At 57.9% G+C, this 13,206-nt stretch overlaps 2 protein-coding genes across 5 annotated transcripts in view; one reads left to right on the plus strand and one right to left on the minus strand.

The window, feature by feature from the left end:
- GIGYF1 (GRB10 interacting GYF protein 1) overlaps nucleotides 1-4,597 on the plus strand; it is a 9,591-nt gene extending 4,994 nt beyond the window's left edge. Inside the window, exons 12-26 of one of the 3 annotated variants that reach the window (XM_012810840.2) lie at nucleotides 390-527; nucleotides 727-827; nucleotides 994-1,165; nucleotides 1,264-1,430; nucleotides 1,562-1,662; nucleotides 1,755-1,868; nucleotides 1,986-2,086; nucleotides 2,309-2,391; nucleotides 2,499-2,639; nucleotides 2,709-2,933; nucleotides 3,174-3,361; nucleotides 3,449-3,609; nucleotides 3,696-3,859; nucleotides 3,940-4,069; nucleotides 4,429-4,597. In XM_012810840.2, coding sequence (XP_012666294.1) covers nucleotides 390-527; nucleotides 727-827; nucleotides 994-1,165; nucleotides 1,264-1,430; nucleotides 1,562-1,662; nucleotides 1,755-1,868; nucleotides 1,986-2,086; nucleotides 2,309-2,391; nucleotides 2,499-2,639; nucleotides 2,709-2,933; nucleotides 3,174-3,361; nucleotides 3,449-3,609; nucleotides 3,696-3,859; nucleotides 3,940-4,069; nucleotides 4,429-4,481 — 2,039 coding nt within the window. In that variant the 3' untranslated portion in view covers nucleotides 4,482-4,597. Of the gene's footprint in view, nucleotides 1-389; nucleotides 528-726; nucleotides 828-993; nucleotides 1,166-1,263; nucleotides 1,431-1,561; nucleotides 1,663-1,754; nucleotides 1,869-1,985; nucleotides 2,087-2,308; nucleotides 2,392-2,498; nucleotides 2,640-2,708; nucleotides 2,934-3,173; nucleotides 3,610-3,695; nucleotides 3,860-3,939; nucleotides 4,070-4,428 lie in introns of all 3 variants that reach the window. The other 2 variants (XM_023518626.1, XM_023518625.1) reach the window with 2 other exon arrangements.
- A 2,336-nt stretch (nucleotides 4,598-6,933) lies between these two features.
- GNB2 (G protein subunit beta 2) lies at nucleotides 6,934-12,112 on the minus strand. Of its 2 annotated transcripts, none has more exons than XM_012810841.2 (10): nucleotides 11,946-12,112; nucleotides 9,562-9,707; nucleotides 9,280-9,318; nucleotides 9,067-9,173; nucleotides 8,709-8,772; nucleotides 8,468-8,630; nucleotides 8,306-8,372; nucleotides 7,803-8,004; nucleotides 7,489-7,705; nucleotides 6,934-7,402 (listed from the first exon to the last, which is right to left on the minus strand). In XM_012810841.2, exons 2-10 carry the CDS (start codon nucleotides 9,616-9,618, stop codon nucleotides 7,296-7,298), a joined length of 1,023 nt encoding a protein of 340 aa, XP_012666295.1. In that variant the 5' UTR covers nucleotides 9,619-9,707; nucleotides 11,946-12,112; the 3' UTR covers nucleotides 6,934-7,295. The 2 variants fall into 2 exon arrangements, with proteins under 2 accessions (XP_012666295.1, XP_023374395.1); XM_023518627.1 differs by lacking the exon at nucleotides 11,946-12,112 and adding an exon at nucleotides 10,464-10,618 and having other exon boundaries at nucleotides 6,940-7,402.
- Nucleotides 12,113-13,206: the final 1,094 nt, after the last annotated feature.

Below are 13,206 nucleotides of genomic sequence, written 5' to 3' on the forward strand. Positions count from 1 at the left end.
AAAAAAAAAAAAAAAAAAGCAAGTAAGAGCAGAGAGAATCCTAGAGCCAACAGAGCTGTGTCTTAACAATAGCATGTCAGATAAAAATCAAACATAATCAAAATGACCTTTGAAAATCCTTTGAAGAAGCTGTAGAATATGGTGGCTAGTCCTGTACAGCAGTATGACGTGTGTGTGAGGTGTGAGGCAAAAGTCAGTGTGCACAGTAGTCTGTGCTGGTAAATTCACCACATTCCTACTTAAGTGTTAGCTGAGTTGACCACAGTGAAGTGAGTGGACTCATTGCCCAGAGCCCCTAGTTCTGGCCACAGGGAGGGCTTGTGTTACCTCATGTGTAAGGACGTCTAGTTTTCCAGTTTTGAATTCTCATCCTTATCTTTCTCTTTCAGGTGGGGAGGAGCTGACCCCGCTGCCTCCTCAGGAGGAAAAGTCCAGCTCCACATCCCCACTGCCTGCTTTGGGCCCACTCTGGGGGACAAATGGGGATGGTGACGAAACCGTAGAGAAAGAGCTCCCAGCAGCTGAAGGTAGACAGGGTGGGAGCTGTCCTTTCTCTGAGGTCTGGGGCTGGTGGAGAAAGCACACTCTTCCTGTGGGGAGAGGCATGCAGGGCACACTTCGATTGGGGAGGACTATGGCAAGGGCCCATTATTCTGGAATGAGGGTGGTAGGGGACTGTCTTGTCTCTTCTGGCTCCCTACCCCACCTTCCTTCCTTCTCTCCTAGGAGATGATAGGAGGGGAATCCAGCTGAGTCCTGGGGTAGACTCCCCCCCCGGCCCTCCTGGAGACCTGGAAGATGATGAAGGCTTGAAGCACCTGCAGCAGGTGGGGAAGGCAAGAAAGCTGGAGGGAGGCTTCCCTGCAGAGGGCAGAGAGCCATGTTTTTCCTGACTATCCTGCTTCATCCGTGACCTGACCTTCTGACCCCAGTCCCATCCTGATGTTGCTCTGATTGCGCAGCTGAGCCTTACCTCTCTTCCTGGGCACTCAGGAGGCGGAGAAGCTGGTGGCCTCCTTGCAGGACAGCTCTCTGGAGGAGGAGCAGTTCACAGCCACCATGCAGACCCAGGGCCTGCGCCACTCTGCTGCTGCCACTGCCCTCCCCCTCAGCCATGGCGCTGCCCGGAAGTGGTTCTACAAGGACCCACAGGGGGAGATCCAAGGTGCCTCTGGCAAGTGGGAGGACTACTCAGGGCCATTCTTCTTCAGATTTCTTAGGCGCACCCTGTAACCCTGATGGTTTTCTTCTTCCTTGGTCCAGGCCCCTTCACGACACAGGAGATGGCAGAGTGGTTCCAGGCTGGCTATTTCTCTATGTCACTGCTTGTGAAGCGGGGCTGTGATGAGGGCTTCCAGCCTCTGGGTGAGGTTATCAAGATGTGGGGCCGTGTGCCCTTTGCCCCAGGGCCCTCACCGCCCCCACTGCTGGTAAGCATGCCTCTGCATGGATGGATGGGGAGTGAGGGTACTGGGCAGGGCTGGGTCACAGCCTCAGGGCCCCAGCAAAGCCAGTGCCTATTGCTGCCCCATGCACTAGCCTTACTTTGGTCCTTGCTCAGGGAAACATGGACCAGGAGCGGTTGAAAAAGCAACAGGAGCTGGCAGCAGCGGCCTTGTACCAACAGTTGCAGCACCAGCAATTTCTCCAGCTGGTCAGCAGGTATGGGGGACCAGGGAGGGTGTGGAAGCAGGGTGGGATGCTGACTGTGAGGCCCATCCACACACACGTACACTTTGTCCTTATTTCTGTAGCCGACAGCTCCCACAGTGTGCGCTCCGGGAAAAGGCAGCTATGGGGGACCTGACGCCAACACAGCAGCAGCTCACAGCGTTCTTGCAACAGCTCCAGGCTCTCAAACCCCCCAGGTCAGTGGGCTGCCGTGTATCCTGGTGCTGTGCCTGTGTACCCTGGAGATAATGTATTAGGGGATAGGTGGGCCAAAAATGGATTGGGGTCCTGAGAATCAGTGATTTGCTCCTCAGAGGTGGGGACCAGAACCTGCTCCCGACAATGAGCCGGTCCTTGTCGGTGCCAGATTCAGGACCCCTCTGGGATGTACATACCTCAGCCTCATCGCAGTCAGGTGTGTGGCTGGCACCTCCCTCCCTCCCCTACCCCACCTGCTCCACCTGTCCCTGCCCTGCCTCTCACTCTCTCTGGGCAGTTTCTGTGGGAGTGGGTGCCTTGCCCTGTTCCTCAGCTTCCCTCAGCTCTAGCTGCTATTTGTGGCTGAGGAGCCCTGCTGCTGGTTGGGACTAGAGGGCCTGAGTTCCCTCCTGAAGCTGTCCTTGCTGCCTGCCTACAGGTGGTGAGGCCAGTCTTTGGGACATACCAATTAACTCTTCGACTCAGGGTCCAATTCTAGAACAACTCCAGCTGCAACATAAAGTGAGTAGGCAATACAGGGGCTTAAGTCCTTGGGTGTGGAGGGCCAGATGATGGCAGGTCCAAGGCCAGTACCATGAGCTCCCACCTAACTGGGTTGGTGGTCTCAGTTCCAAGAGCGCAGAGAAGTGGAGCTCAGGGCGAAGCGGGAGGAGGAGGAGCGGAAGCGCCGGGAGGAGAAGCGCCGCCAGCAGCAGCAGGAGGAGCAGAAGCGGCGGCAGGAAGAGGAAGAGCTGTTTCGGCGCAAGCAGGTCAGTGCTGCCCTGTCCTCTGGCTGACTGCTATCCCTGTAGCCTCCTCACCGTGTCCCTCTGGTTCAGGTGCGGCAGCAGGAGTTGCTGCTGAAGCTGCTGCAGCAGCAGCAGGCAGCTGCAGTCTCCGTGCCCCCTGCACCCAGCTCCCCACCCCCGATCTGGGCTGGGCTGGCCAAGCAAGGCCTCTCCATGAAGACGCTGCTTGAGCTGCAGTTGGAGGGTGAGCGGCAGCTGCACAAGCAGCCCCTGCCTCGGGAGCCAGCGCGGGCCCAGGTCCCCAACCACCGTGTGGTGAGCAGGCTGTGCCCCTCCCGTTGACGGGAATCCCTTCCTGGCAATATCCAGGATGACATGGGGAGGGAGGCCTTGAGCCCATATTCTCCTAGCCCATGCCCTATTCCTCACATCATCATGGGGATTTCTTTCCCCTGTATTTCTTGCCTTGTTCCTCATCCCTTTGCTGCATGAACTTCCCCACCTAGCTCTCTTGGGTGCTGTGTTTTGGCCACCCTGACTTTCTGCCATCTGCAGCAGCTTGGGGGCCTGGGGACTGGCCCCCTGAACCAGTGGGTATCTGAGGCTGGGCCGCTATGGGGCGGGCCCGACAAGAGTGGGGGCAGCAGCAGCAGCCTGGGGCTCTGGGAGGACACCCCCAAGAGCAGTGGGAGCCTGGTACGTGGCCTTGGCCTGAAGAATAGCCGGAGCAGCCCGTCTCTCAGGTACATGCCAGGTCTGGAGGCTCTTGAGATGGCTGGGGATGGAAGGAGGTGGAACATTCCTGTGTTTAACTTGCCTGGCTCCCTCAGCGACTCTTACAGCCACCTAGCAGGTCGACCTGTTCGCAAAAAGACAGAGGAAGAAGAGAAGCTGCTGAAGCTGCTACAGGGCATCCCCAGGCCCCAGGATGGCTTCACCCAGTGGTGTGAGCAGATGCTACACACGCTGAGCACCACGGGCAGCCTAGATGGTATCATTGGGGAGATCCTGGAGGCTGGCTGGGACTGGGGCTCTAGACCTGGACCAGGTGGGCCCTAACAGCCTCCTGGCCCACAGTGCCCATGGCTGTAGCGATCCTCAAGGAGGTGGAATCCCCCTATGAAGTCCATGATTATATCCGTTCCTGCCTGGGGGACACGCTAGAAGCCAAAGAATTTGCCAAACAATTCCTAGAGCGGAGGGCCAAGCAGAAAGCCAGCCAGCAACGGCAGCAGCAGCAGGTGAGGTCTTGTAGAGCCCAGGCAGATGAGATGAGCTTGCTCAGCACCCTCCTGACTTGCCCTGTTATCTGCTGCCTTAGGAAGCGTGGCTGAGCAGTGCCTCCCTGCAGACGGCCTTCCAGGCCAACCACAGCACCAAACTGGGCCCTGGGGAGGGCAGCAAGGCCAAGAGGCGGGCACTGATGCTGCACTCAGATCCCAGCATCCTGGGTGAGCAGGGGCAGGGGCAAGAAGTGGAAATGGGGCGGCACCTGTGGCTCAGTGGGTAAGGTACTGGCTCCATATACCAAGGGTGGTGGGTTCAAATCCAGCCCCAGCCAAACCGCAACAAAAAAATAGCCGGTCATTGTGGCAGGTGCCTGTAGTCCCAGCTGCTGGGGAGGCTGAGGCAAGAGAATCGCCTCAGCCCAAGGAGTTGGAGGTTGCTATGAGCTGTGGTGTCACGGCACTGTACCAAGGGTTATAAGTGAGACTCTTGTCTCAAAAAAAAAAGTGGAACTATGTTCCCTCAGTCTAGGGCAGGGGGAGCCAGGGAGAGAGCTCAGACGCAGCTTCTCCCCTGGCTTCAGGGTACTCCCTACATGGATCTTCTGGTGAGATCGAGAGTGTGGATGACTACTGACCAGCCCGTCCCCCCAGCTCCAGGGCTGTAGACCAGGGGCGGCAGCAGCAGCATGGACCCTCAGGTCCCCAGTCTGCAGGCTCCCCACAAGGAGCCAAGGAGGAGGCAGGGGCAGCGGCCCCAGCACTTGTTACAAACCACACGATGCACCTTAACTCACCCACCACGAGGCACTTTACAGATTGGGGGGAAGGGGTTGTTTTTCTTTTTTTAATTTTAAATGACTTTGAAGAAAATGTTAGGAGAGACGAAACTGTTAAACTAGACTCTAAACATCCTCTACCCCTCTGGGGATGGGGGTGTGTGACAATAGAAGGTCCACAAGAGGGATATTTTTTTTGCAGGGGGGGATTTTTTTTGTTTGTTTGTTTGCTTTTTTTAAGAAAAGTGAAAAATAATGAAAAAAATGGTTAGGAGGCTGAAAGAAAAACACACTGTTATATTTTGGGGGCAGTGGGGACACAGGCCCCATGGACCTGTCCTGCCTGGGCCCGAGGCTGCACTTACCTCCTGCCCCCAGGTGGGCCATGGGGTAACTGGAAGCTGGGGTGCCAGCAGTTTGCACAGCGAGACACCCCCCACCACCACTACCACCACAGAGCCCCATCTGCCGCCCGGCTGTGACCAGCTTCTCCAGCTCCTCCACATTGCTATGACTGTGGCAGAGGTGTCTGGGGTAGGGGCCAAAGTAGCCCTTTGGCTTTGCTGCTTTGGGGGAAAGTTGCACAAATTGGACAAGCCACCTCAGCCCCCAGGCTCCCATCCTGCACTGGCTGACGGGGTTTAAGGGCCGGGTCAGTGCCAACCTCATTTGGCTGGTGGGGCAGGGCAGCTGGACTCAGACTTTGGCCCTGTTGAGGGGCTTCCCCCACCGCTGCCATTTGGGGGGATGCCCTGGTGTGAACCTGAAAGCCCCAGCTCTTTGCCTTGCCACTTGAATGTATTCTTTGGGCCACGAGCCCCCACCTTGCCTCTGCCTCATCCCTGCCAGAGGCAGGGGTGGAATGATTCCTCCAGGAACTGCAGAGGGAGGAGGCGCCACTTACCAGGACTAAGTTGTTTCTCCTGTGAAGGGGGCAGAAGGGGTCTGGAAAGGCAAGGAGTGAGCACTTTGGGAACCTACAGTTGTAATGTGGGGGGCTGCTACCAGAGTGCCCCCAGCTTTCAGCCTGTTTTGTGGGGTGTGAACCACCCGGCTCTGCGCCTGACCCTGCCGCTGACCAAGTGGGAGAGGAGCAAGTGGCCTTCCCCGTCGGTGCGTCCTTCGGTGCTGGGTGACATTGGGGTCAGGAATGAAAGTGTGTCTCTCCTGGGTCAGGGTAGGCCGCCCTTTCTCTTCCTCGCTGACTTAGTCCTAATCCCCACCTGGGTTTGTCTCCATCTGTTTTTGTTTTTTTAGTTTTTATCTTTGAGTTTTTCATCTGACGCCTCCCACCGACCTCATTACGCAGAGTGCAGTATTAGGGCGAGACTCCCACTGCCTCCCCTCCATGAATGTATTTATCCTTCTTGCCCTTGGGAATTGGGGAGAGGCTGTCTCTTTCCCCATCCATACCGAGAGGTGGATTTTTTTTTTTTTTTTTGCACCAAAGTGGCAACTGGGTCAGTGTTGGGGGAATCAAGCTGGCCTCTGGGTGGAAGGGCCCTTCCACCTGCTTCTCCCTGGTCTCGACAGTGTTAGCGTCCGTGAAAAGAATATTCTCTCTAAAGCAATAAGGGGGTGATGGGCCCAGGAGTGTCTTGCTGCTGCTGGCCCCCAACTCCCCCTTCCCTCTTGCCAGTGTTGGCACATCTGAGGTGTAGGGGAGACTCCTGTTGTGACTGAATGTAACTGCCCCCACCCCTGTGCTGCCAATGCAGGGGAGAGGGAGACACTCTTCCTGCCCCTTCCCCCAGCTAAAGAGACTTCGAACTTAGGGGGCCCATGAGCCTGGAGAGGCCTTAACCCTGTGAGGAACTATAGGGGGAGCCCTCTCCTACCCCCATCCCCTTCTGAGAGTGGTCAATGTTTACAAGTCCCTGAGCCCCCCCCAGCTCAGAGACTCAGACCTGTTGCTGTCCTTCCCAAGCCTGTCTTCCTGGGCCCTAGCTGCCCCGTACCCTTCCTAGGGTTAGGGTTGGTGTAGGGGTCATTCTGTTTCCTTGTCTGCCTTGTACCCACAGTCTCCCTCACCCTGTGACTTTCTTTTACCTGTCCCTGTAAATACTTCCCTTCTTCCAATAAAACTTGGTGTGTGTTCTCCCTTTCTGTATCATCTGCTGTCTTTACTTTGGGGGAAGAGGAATTAGAGATGAGCATCATGGCTCAAGGCTGGGAACTAAAAGAGCTTTGGGCAGGCAGCTTAACTAGAAATGAATGTTTTGCCTGGGACCTAATTTGCTGAGGAAGAGTAGGATTTCCCTGATGCTGTTTGCCTTCAGGAATGAGAAAGACACAAGGGTGGAGCCCAGGTACAGAGTTGGAATTGGTTCCTTTATGGAAAAACTGAAAATATAATAAAAATTAAAATAAAACCAGTTTTAAAAAAGCCAGCCCCTGGAGTTTCCACCTGCCTGTGGCCCTCCAGAGGGGTGAGGCCCTGACCCCAGGGCAGCAAAAGGATGAGGGCCTTACTGCCCCCTCCTCTTCCCCCATTCCATCCCGTCTTCATCTCCACAGTGGGGGCCCTGGGAGGAACCAAACCTGGGTGGGGGAACAGGGTCCCATGGCCCGGGTAAGGAGGCTTGGTGTGTACCCAGCCCCAAAGCTCCCGGCTTGTAGTGTGGGCATGGGCAGGGCCCCTCCCAGCCTGGGCCCAGTTGGGGTTAGGAAGGTTAGTTCCAGATCTTGAGGAAGGAGTCCCAGGAGCCTGTAGCCACGGCCATGCCATCATCAGTAACCCCAAGGCAGCTCACACGGTTATCATGGCCAGCAAGGACACCTGTAAGGGAGAAAAACCTCAGAACTTACCTGCCCTAGATTTGGATTCTCCATCCCTATCTGCCTTGCCAGGCACCATAGTCTCACCTGCACGGTCACCCTTCATGGCATCCCAAATGTTGCAGTTGAAATCATCATAGCCAGCAAGCAGCAGCCGGCCACTACGTGAGAAGGCAACAGAGGTGATGCCACAGATGATGTTGTCATGGGAATACATGAGGAGCTCCTGATCAGCCCGCAGGTCAAAAAGGCGGCACGTGGCGTCATCAGAGCCAGTGGTGAAGGCGTAGCCATTAGGAAAGAACTGTAGGACACATGGTCAGGGTGGGATGAAGGCATGGAGGAGGGCCAGAAGCTTAGTTGGGAGGGGCTGGACTGGACTGGCTTGCCCTGGAACTTACAGCCACAGCATTGATGTCAGATTCGTGGCCAATGAAGGTCTGTCGGCACATAGAATCCCGCACATCCCACAACTTGATAGAGGCATCACAGGCACCCGACACAAAGGTGCGGCCATCAGGGGCCAGTGAAAGGGACATAACATCCCCACTGTGTCCAGCAAAACCCACAGTCTGCTGGCCTGTCTCAATATCCCACAGAGCACTGGAGAGACAACAGGAAGGAAAAGATCAGAGATGGAGGGAAGGACAGATTTCTGATTCCCCATTCCCTATATCATATGGGCCCAGCCCTAACAGAGTACCTACCAAAGAGACCCCAAGAGCCTGCTCTTGTCCCAGGTCAAAGACCCTTAGTTTGGGAAGGGGCCAATCCTTTCCCCATTTCTTTGGCAACCCCCAGGAGAGGGAGGCTAGAGTGTGCACTGAATGCTGAGACTGAGACAGTAGCCCCTGGGGCAGGAAGTGTGGGTTTACCCAGACTCCCCAGCTTGGCAAGGACTCACCAGGTGGTATCCCCAGAGCTAGTAATGATTTGGTTGTCATCCAGGAAGCGGCAGCACGACAGGTACCCTGGGAAAGGGGGTTGGTCAGCTGGGTCTGGATAGAGAGGGCAGCATAGCCCCTGCCCCCAAAACAGTGCTTGCTCCTAGCCAAGCCCCTCTCACCAGTGTGGCCAGGCAGCTCCCGGCTGACTCTGACATTGCCCTCACGGGTCTTGAGGCTATAGATGGAGCAGATGTTGTCCAATCCCCCACAGGCCACAAAGTTCCCTGAGGGCGCGTAGGCACAGGTCATGACCCAGGAGGAGCGCAGTGGGATGGCATGGACCTAGAAAGGAGGGGCAGTGTCCAGGGTCAGAGCCAGCCAGGGCCCTGCCACCTGCCCCGCCCCAGGCACCACACCTACCTTGTTGGTGGTATAGCTATCCCAGATGATGAGCTTCCCATCCTGGGAGGCGCTGACCAGCAGCCTGGGAGAAAGCCGTGAGGAGAGGCAGAAGGCTCAGGTGAGAAGTTTTCCTCTGGAGGCAGGACACCTTCTAACCTCTCCCATTTGGCTGATGCTCTTCTGAGACAACCCAGCAACAGCCCAGAAGTCCCTGCTTCCCAGGTCTCTTGGGGATGTGAGCATCAGTCTTCCCAAATATATTCCAGCAGTATGGGCATCTGGCTCATCCTGACAGATCTCTTCCCAACTACAAAGTCAGCCCACAGCACTTGGATCACAAAAGCTCAGCACAGAGCCCCAACCCAACCACACACACCTTGAGTCTGTCCCCCAGTGCATGGCATAGATTTTTGCCAGGTGCCCACGGAGGGTTCTCCGTGTCCTCATCTGGATTCTCCCCACTGGGTCCAGCCCAGCTGTGATCTGGAGGTGGAAGCAGAATGGGCTCAGGGAGGCAGCAGGATCCCACAAATCAGCAGGCCTGTAACCTTTACCCTGACACCCTCAGGCCTGCCCTGGATCCACTCACCTGGGTCAGCGTTGAATCCCCACATGCTTTTCGGGCATCCTGTAAGAGATGGCAGAGCCAGGCAAAGAGAAACAGGAGAGAAGATAGGCAGGGGAGAAGACGGAAGAAAACAGGAGACAGAAGTGGAGAGGATGAAACAACTAAAGATTAGGAGGCCCACCCTCCTCCACCCCTCAAAATTTCTCACCGTGCCCACTTCAGGATGCTGGGTAGCAGTACCAACAAGCCACCCACCCAGCCCTGCACACTTGGCCTCCCCATCCCAGCTGGCCAGGCCCTCACCCGGATCTGGTTCCGGAGCTGCTCGGCCTCCTGTCTCAGTTGCTCCAGCTCACTCATGGCGCCGGGCCCGTGGGGCGGGGTTGGGGGCGGCTGGGGGCCGCGGGAGGGGGGCTGGGGGAGGCAGCTCCTGGCCGCTGGCCCGAGGCCTGGGGGATGCAGGGCTGACGTCAGGCCCCAAGGCCGTCAGCCAGGGAAGAAGGGGGAAAGGCGGGGTTGAAGTGCGGCCCGGAAGGGGTAAGCACCGGAGGGGGGAGGGGGCGGCAGCGGTGGCCCGGGTCTCTAGGGCAGAACCCGGGTCTCTGGCACTAGAAAGGTGTTCCTAAGATCCAAGTGGAGGACTAGCCGACTTCCCCAATCTTCCTCCCGCCCCCCGGAAAAGGAGCGGGAAGTGCAAGAGGAAGCGCAGGGGAAACCCCTCCCTCGGACACTATCCCCGGCGGGACACCCGTGGCAGGAACCGGGGCGGAGGGTGGGGGTAGTCCCTTCGAAAACAGACCTGATGCCTGCCCCAGCCCGCACAGGCCCCGCCCTCCAAGCGCCTAATTTTAAAAGGGGCGGTGCCTCTTTAAATTCACCCCCACACGCCGCCGCACACCCTCCACACACACCCCCAGCTTCGGCTGAGAGGGGAGAAGACAAGAGGGGGAAGCTGGGCTGTTCGGGAGTTGCCTAGGCAACCGTCACCCGGACCGAGAGCACCTCATTGGTGAAGTGCCCCCACCCAAGCCCTGTTGCCAAGGCAACCGCATCCAAGGCTGAGACCTGTAGGGTGGGTGACCCCACCCCCGGCCCCGTCGCCCCCGCTGGACCCTGCCTCACGCCCCTCCCTCAAACCAGCCGGGTGACAGTTTACAGGATTTGGGAAAAGCCGATTGGGCACTAATAGGTTCGGGACGGCTCACCCCGGATAATCCCCAGGCCGGCTGCGCCCCATTAGCCGTCCGCCGCGGGTGGGAGCGAGAGTGGCGGCGAAGGCAGCCCCCAGCCGCCGCCCCCCCCACCCCCGAGGCTGCCCGCCCGCCGCGCCCGCAGAAAGCCCGTGGGAGCCGCTCTCGAGTAATTAGGGCTTCGAAGAGAGGTACCCGGCCCCGAGGCGTGGAGCTGCTCTCTCCCAGGCGCCGGCAGACGGCCCCAGGCGGCCCAGCCCCTGCGCCCTCGGCACCCCAGGGGCTCATCCTCGGGCGAGGCGCTGGGGCCGCAGGGGCCTGGCTGGCTCCTTTCCAGGGACCGGAGTCCTCCCCCTCTTGGACACCTGTGTGATCTGGCCACGCACACTACACTCTGCGGCTCCGGGCGTCCCCCACCCAACTCCCACTTCCCCCAGGAGTTGGGCGTTCCTCTTCCCCACTGACATTTCCCCTCAGTTCAGCTTTCTACGTCAGTGCCAGGGGATGTCCCTCAAAAACGGGATTAGTGAGGCAGAAGCCCCTACCTATCCCACCCCCAGGTTCGGACAAAGCCCCTTCCTTCCAGCTGCCAGCAGCCCAAGCCAGGCGGCAACACCAGAGGCCCGGGACAGAAGGAAGCAGGCCAGGAGGAAACTGCTGGGGGCGGGGGCGACACTCCCAGCTTTAGTCCCAAGCAACCTCCAGAGCCCCCTCAGCACCCCCCGAATTCTGAGCAAACAGCAGCCAGGGCCTCATAGGGAAATGGAGGTGCCACCATCTCCGCAGGTCTGGTGGGGTGAGGGGGAGACAGGGAAGGGTCCCCGGATTTGGCAGCTGGAAGACGCGGGCTGGTGCCGCGCTACGAAGCGCAGTGGGCCTGGCCCTCCAGCCCCCACGACCTCCATTTTGCCCAAAAGAAAGCTAGATGGGGGACAGGCATTAGGGAGTTAAGCTTGGGGTTAGGACTTGTAAATAAAGGGAATGGGGTGGTGAAGTCTCCGGTTTCGGGTAGTGGGGGCAGAACCCAAATCGGGGTAGGGTGGAGACGAAGCAAAGGTGGCTCGCGGCCTTGCCTGCTTCTCCCAAGATTCTGGAGTTTTGCAAAGCGAATGCCGGCGGGGGTACGAAATCGAAGGACACGCGGGGTGCTACTCGGGGCAGGCAGGAGTGGGGGGGAAAGGGGGCGGGACGGGGCCTAGAGAAAGCCCGCACCTTGGCCCCTCAACTTCTAAGGAGAAGGGACGGAGGGGCTGGGCTGGGGTCTGGGGTCACGCACAATGCCACTGATGGTGCAGCGAGAGCATGCATTGATGGAGACGAGGGTCCCCCAATTCCCCTTCCGGGTTTGGGAGAGACGGGCCCGGAGGGAGGAAGGGAGGGGAGGTCTGAGGAGTTTACGTCCGCTCCCAAGAGGCCAGACCGGGGAGACCGAGAGAGGTTCTCCCACGGGAATTTGGGGCTGGGGGTCATGAGGACTCCTTTTGTTAGCGGAAGTACCTGTGGTGGTGGGACTCTGCGAAGAGGTCGTTAGAGGAGCGCGGGAGGTCCTGTCTTCCTCCGCGGCGGAGGCGGCAGCAGCGGCGACGCGGATGGATTTCCTCAGTCACCCCAACTCAACCGTCCAGCTTTGCTCTCCCTAGAGCGGAGGGATCCCGCCCGCCAGTGACGCGGCCGTCGCCGCCGCGCCCAGGGCCCGGCTGGGCGAGACCAACTACTTAGTGGGGGGAGGTCAGAAGAGAAAACACCACTTAAGGGAAAAGGTTGTCTCAAGCGCAACAAAGATAGTACGCCACACTATATAGACGCAAATCGGAAGATAATAAATGGTTTGCACCCCTAAAAGGAGAAAGATATTCCCGTGCAGAAGTGGTACCGGCATAAGGGAGGTTGAGACCGCTCTCTGGTCACGTGACAGTCCTCCAACCCCGCCCTTATTGGGAGGATCCAGAGTGGGAAGGGGAGCTTGACGCCCCAGTTCTCAGTTGGACCACGCCCCCACCTGATGAGGTCCCGCCCTTCCACAGGGGGCGGAGCCTGAAAATCTCGACGACCCCAGAACACCTCAGGCCCCGGTTTCCGAAAGTCCCTGAGTGGGGGTTCGGGGGCCCCTGGGAAGGCCACAAGAGTACTGCCTAGGCGGTTCCTTAGCGTTGCCCAGTGGTTTTTGTAGACCCCAGTACAAGGCCGCATGCCACAGTAATAATTCATTTACTGAATTACATATTTATGTTATTTAAGCCTCACAATACTGTGAAGTTAAGTACTAGCATTATCCCCATTTTCTAGTAGTGAAAACAGATCTAAGGTTGCAGAGTTAACACACTAACGCAGGCCGGCTAGGTGGCTCAGGCCTGTAATCTTAAAACACTGGGAGGCCGAGGCGAGAGGATCCCTTGAGCTCAGGAGCTGGCGACTAGTCTGCGCAAGAGCGAGACTCCGTCTATACCAAAACCAGAAAAATTAGCCAGGCGTAGTGGCGGGTACCTGTAGTCCCAGCTACTCTGGAGGCTGAGGCAGGAGGATTGCTTGGGACCAGAAGTTTGAGGTTGCTGTGAGCTAGGCTAACGTCATGACACTCTAGCCTAGGTGACAGAGGGACTCTGTATAAAAAAAGAAAAATCCTGACTCAGGGATGTGTCAGAAGAAAAAAAAAGTATAGGGTCAAGAATTAGAGCCTTAGGCTCGGCGCCTGTGGCTCAAGTGGCTAAGGCGCCAGCCACATACACCTAAGGTGGCGGGTTCGAATCCCCAGCCCGGG

This window comes from Otolemur garnettii, unplaced genomic scaffold (assembly GCF_000181295.1).
Source record: "Otolemur garnettii isolate 467f Iridium unplaced genomic scaffold, OtoGar3 scaffold00142, whole genome shotgun sequence".
NCBI lineage: Eukaryota > Metazoa > Chordata > Mammalia > Primates > Galagidae > Otolemur > Otolemur garnettii.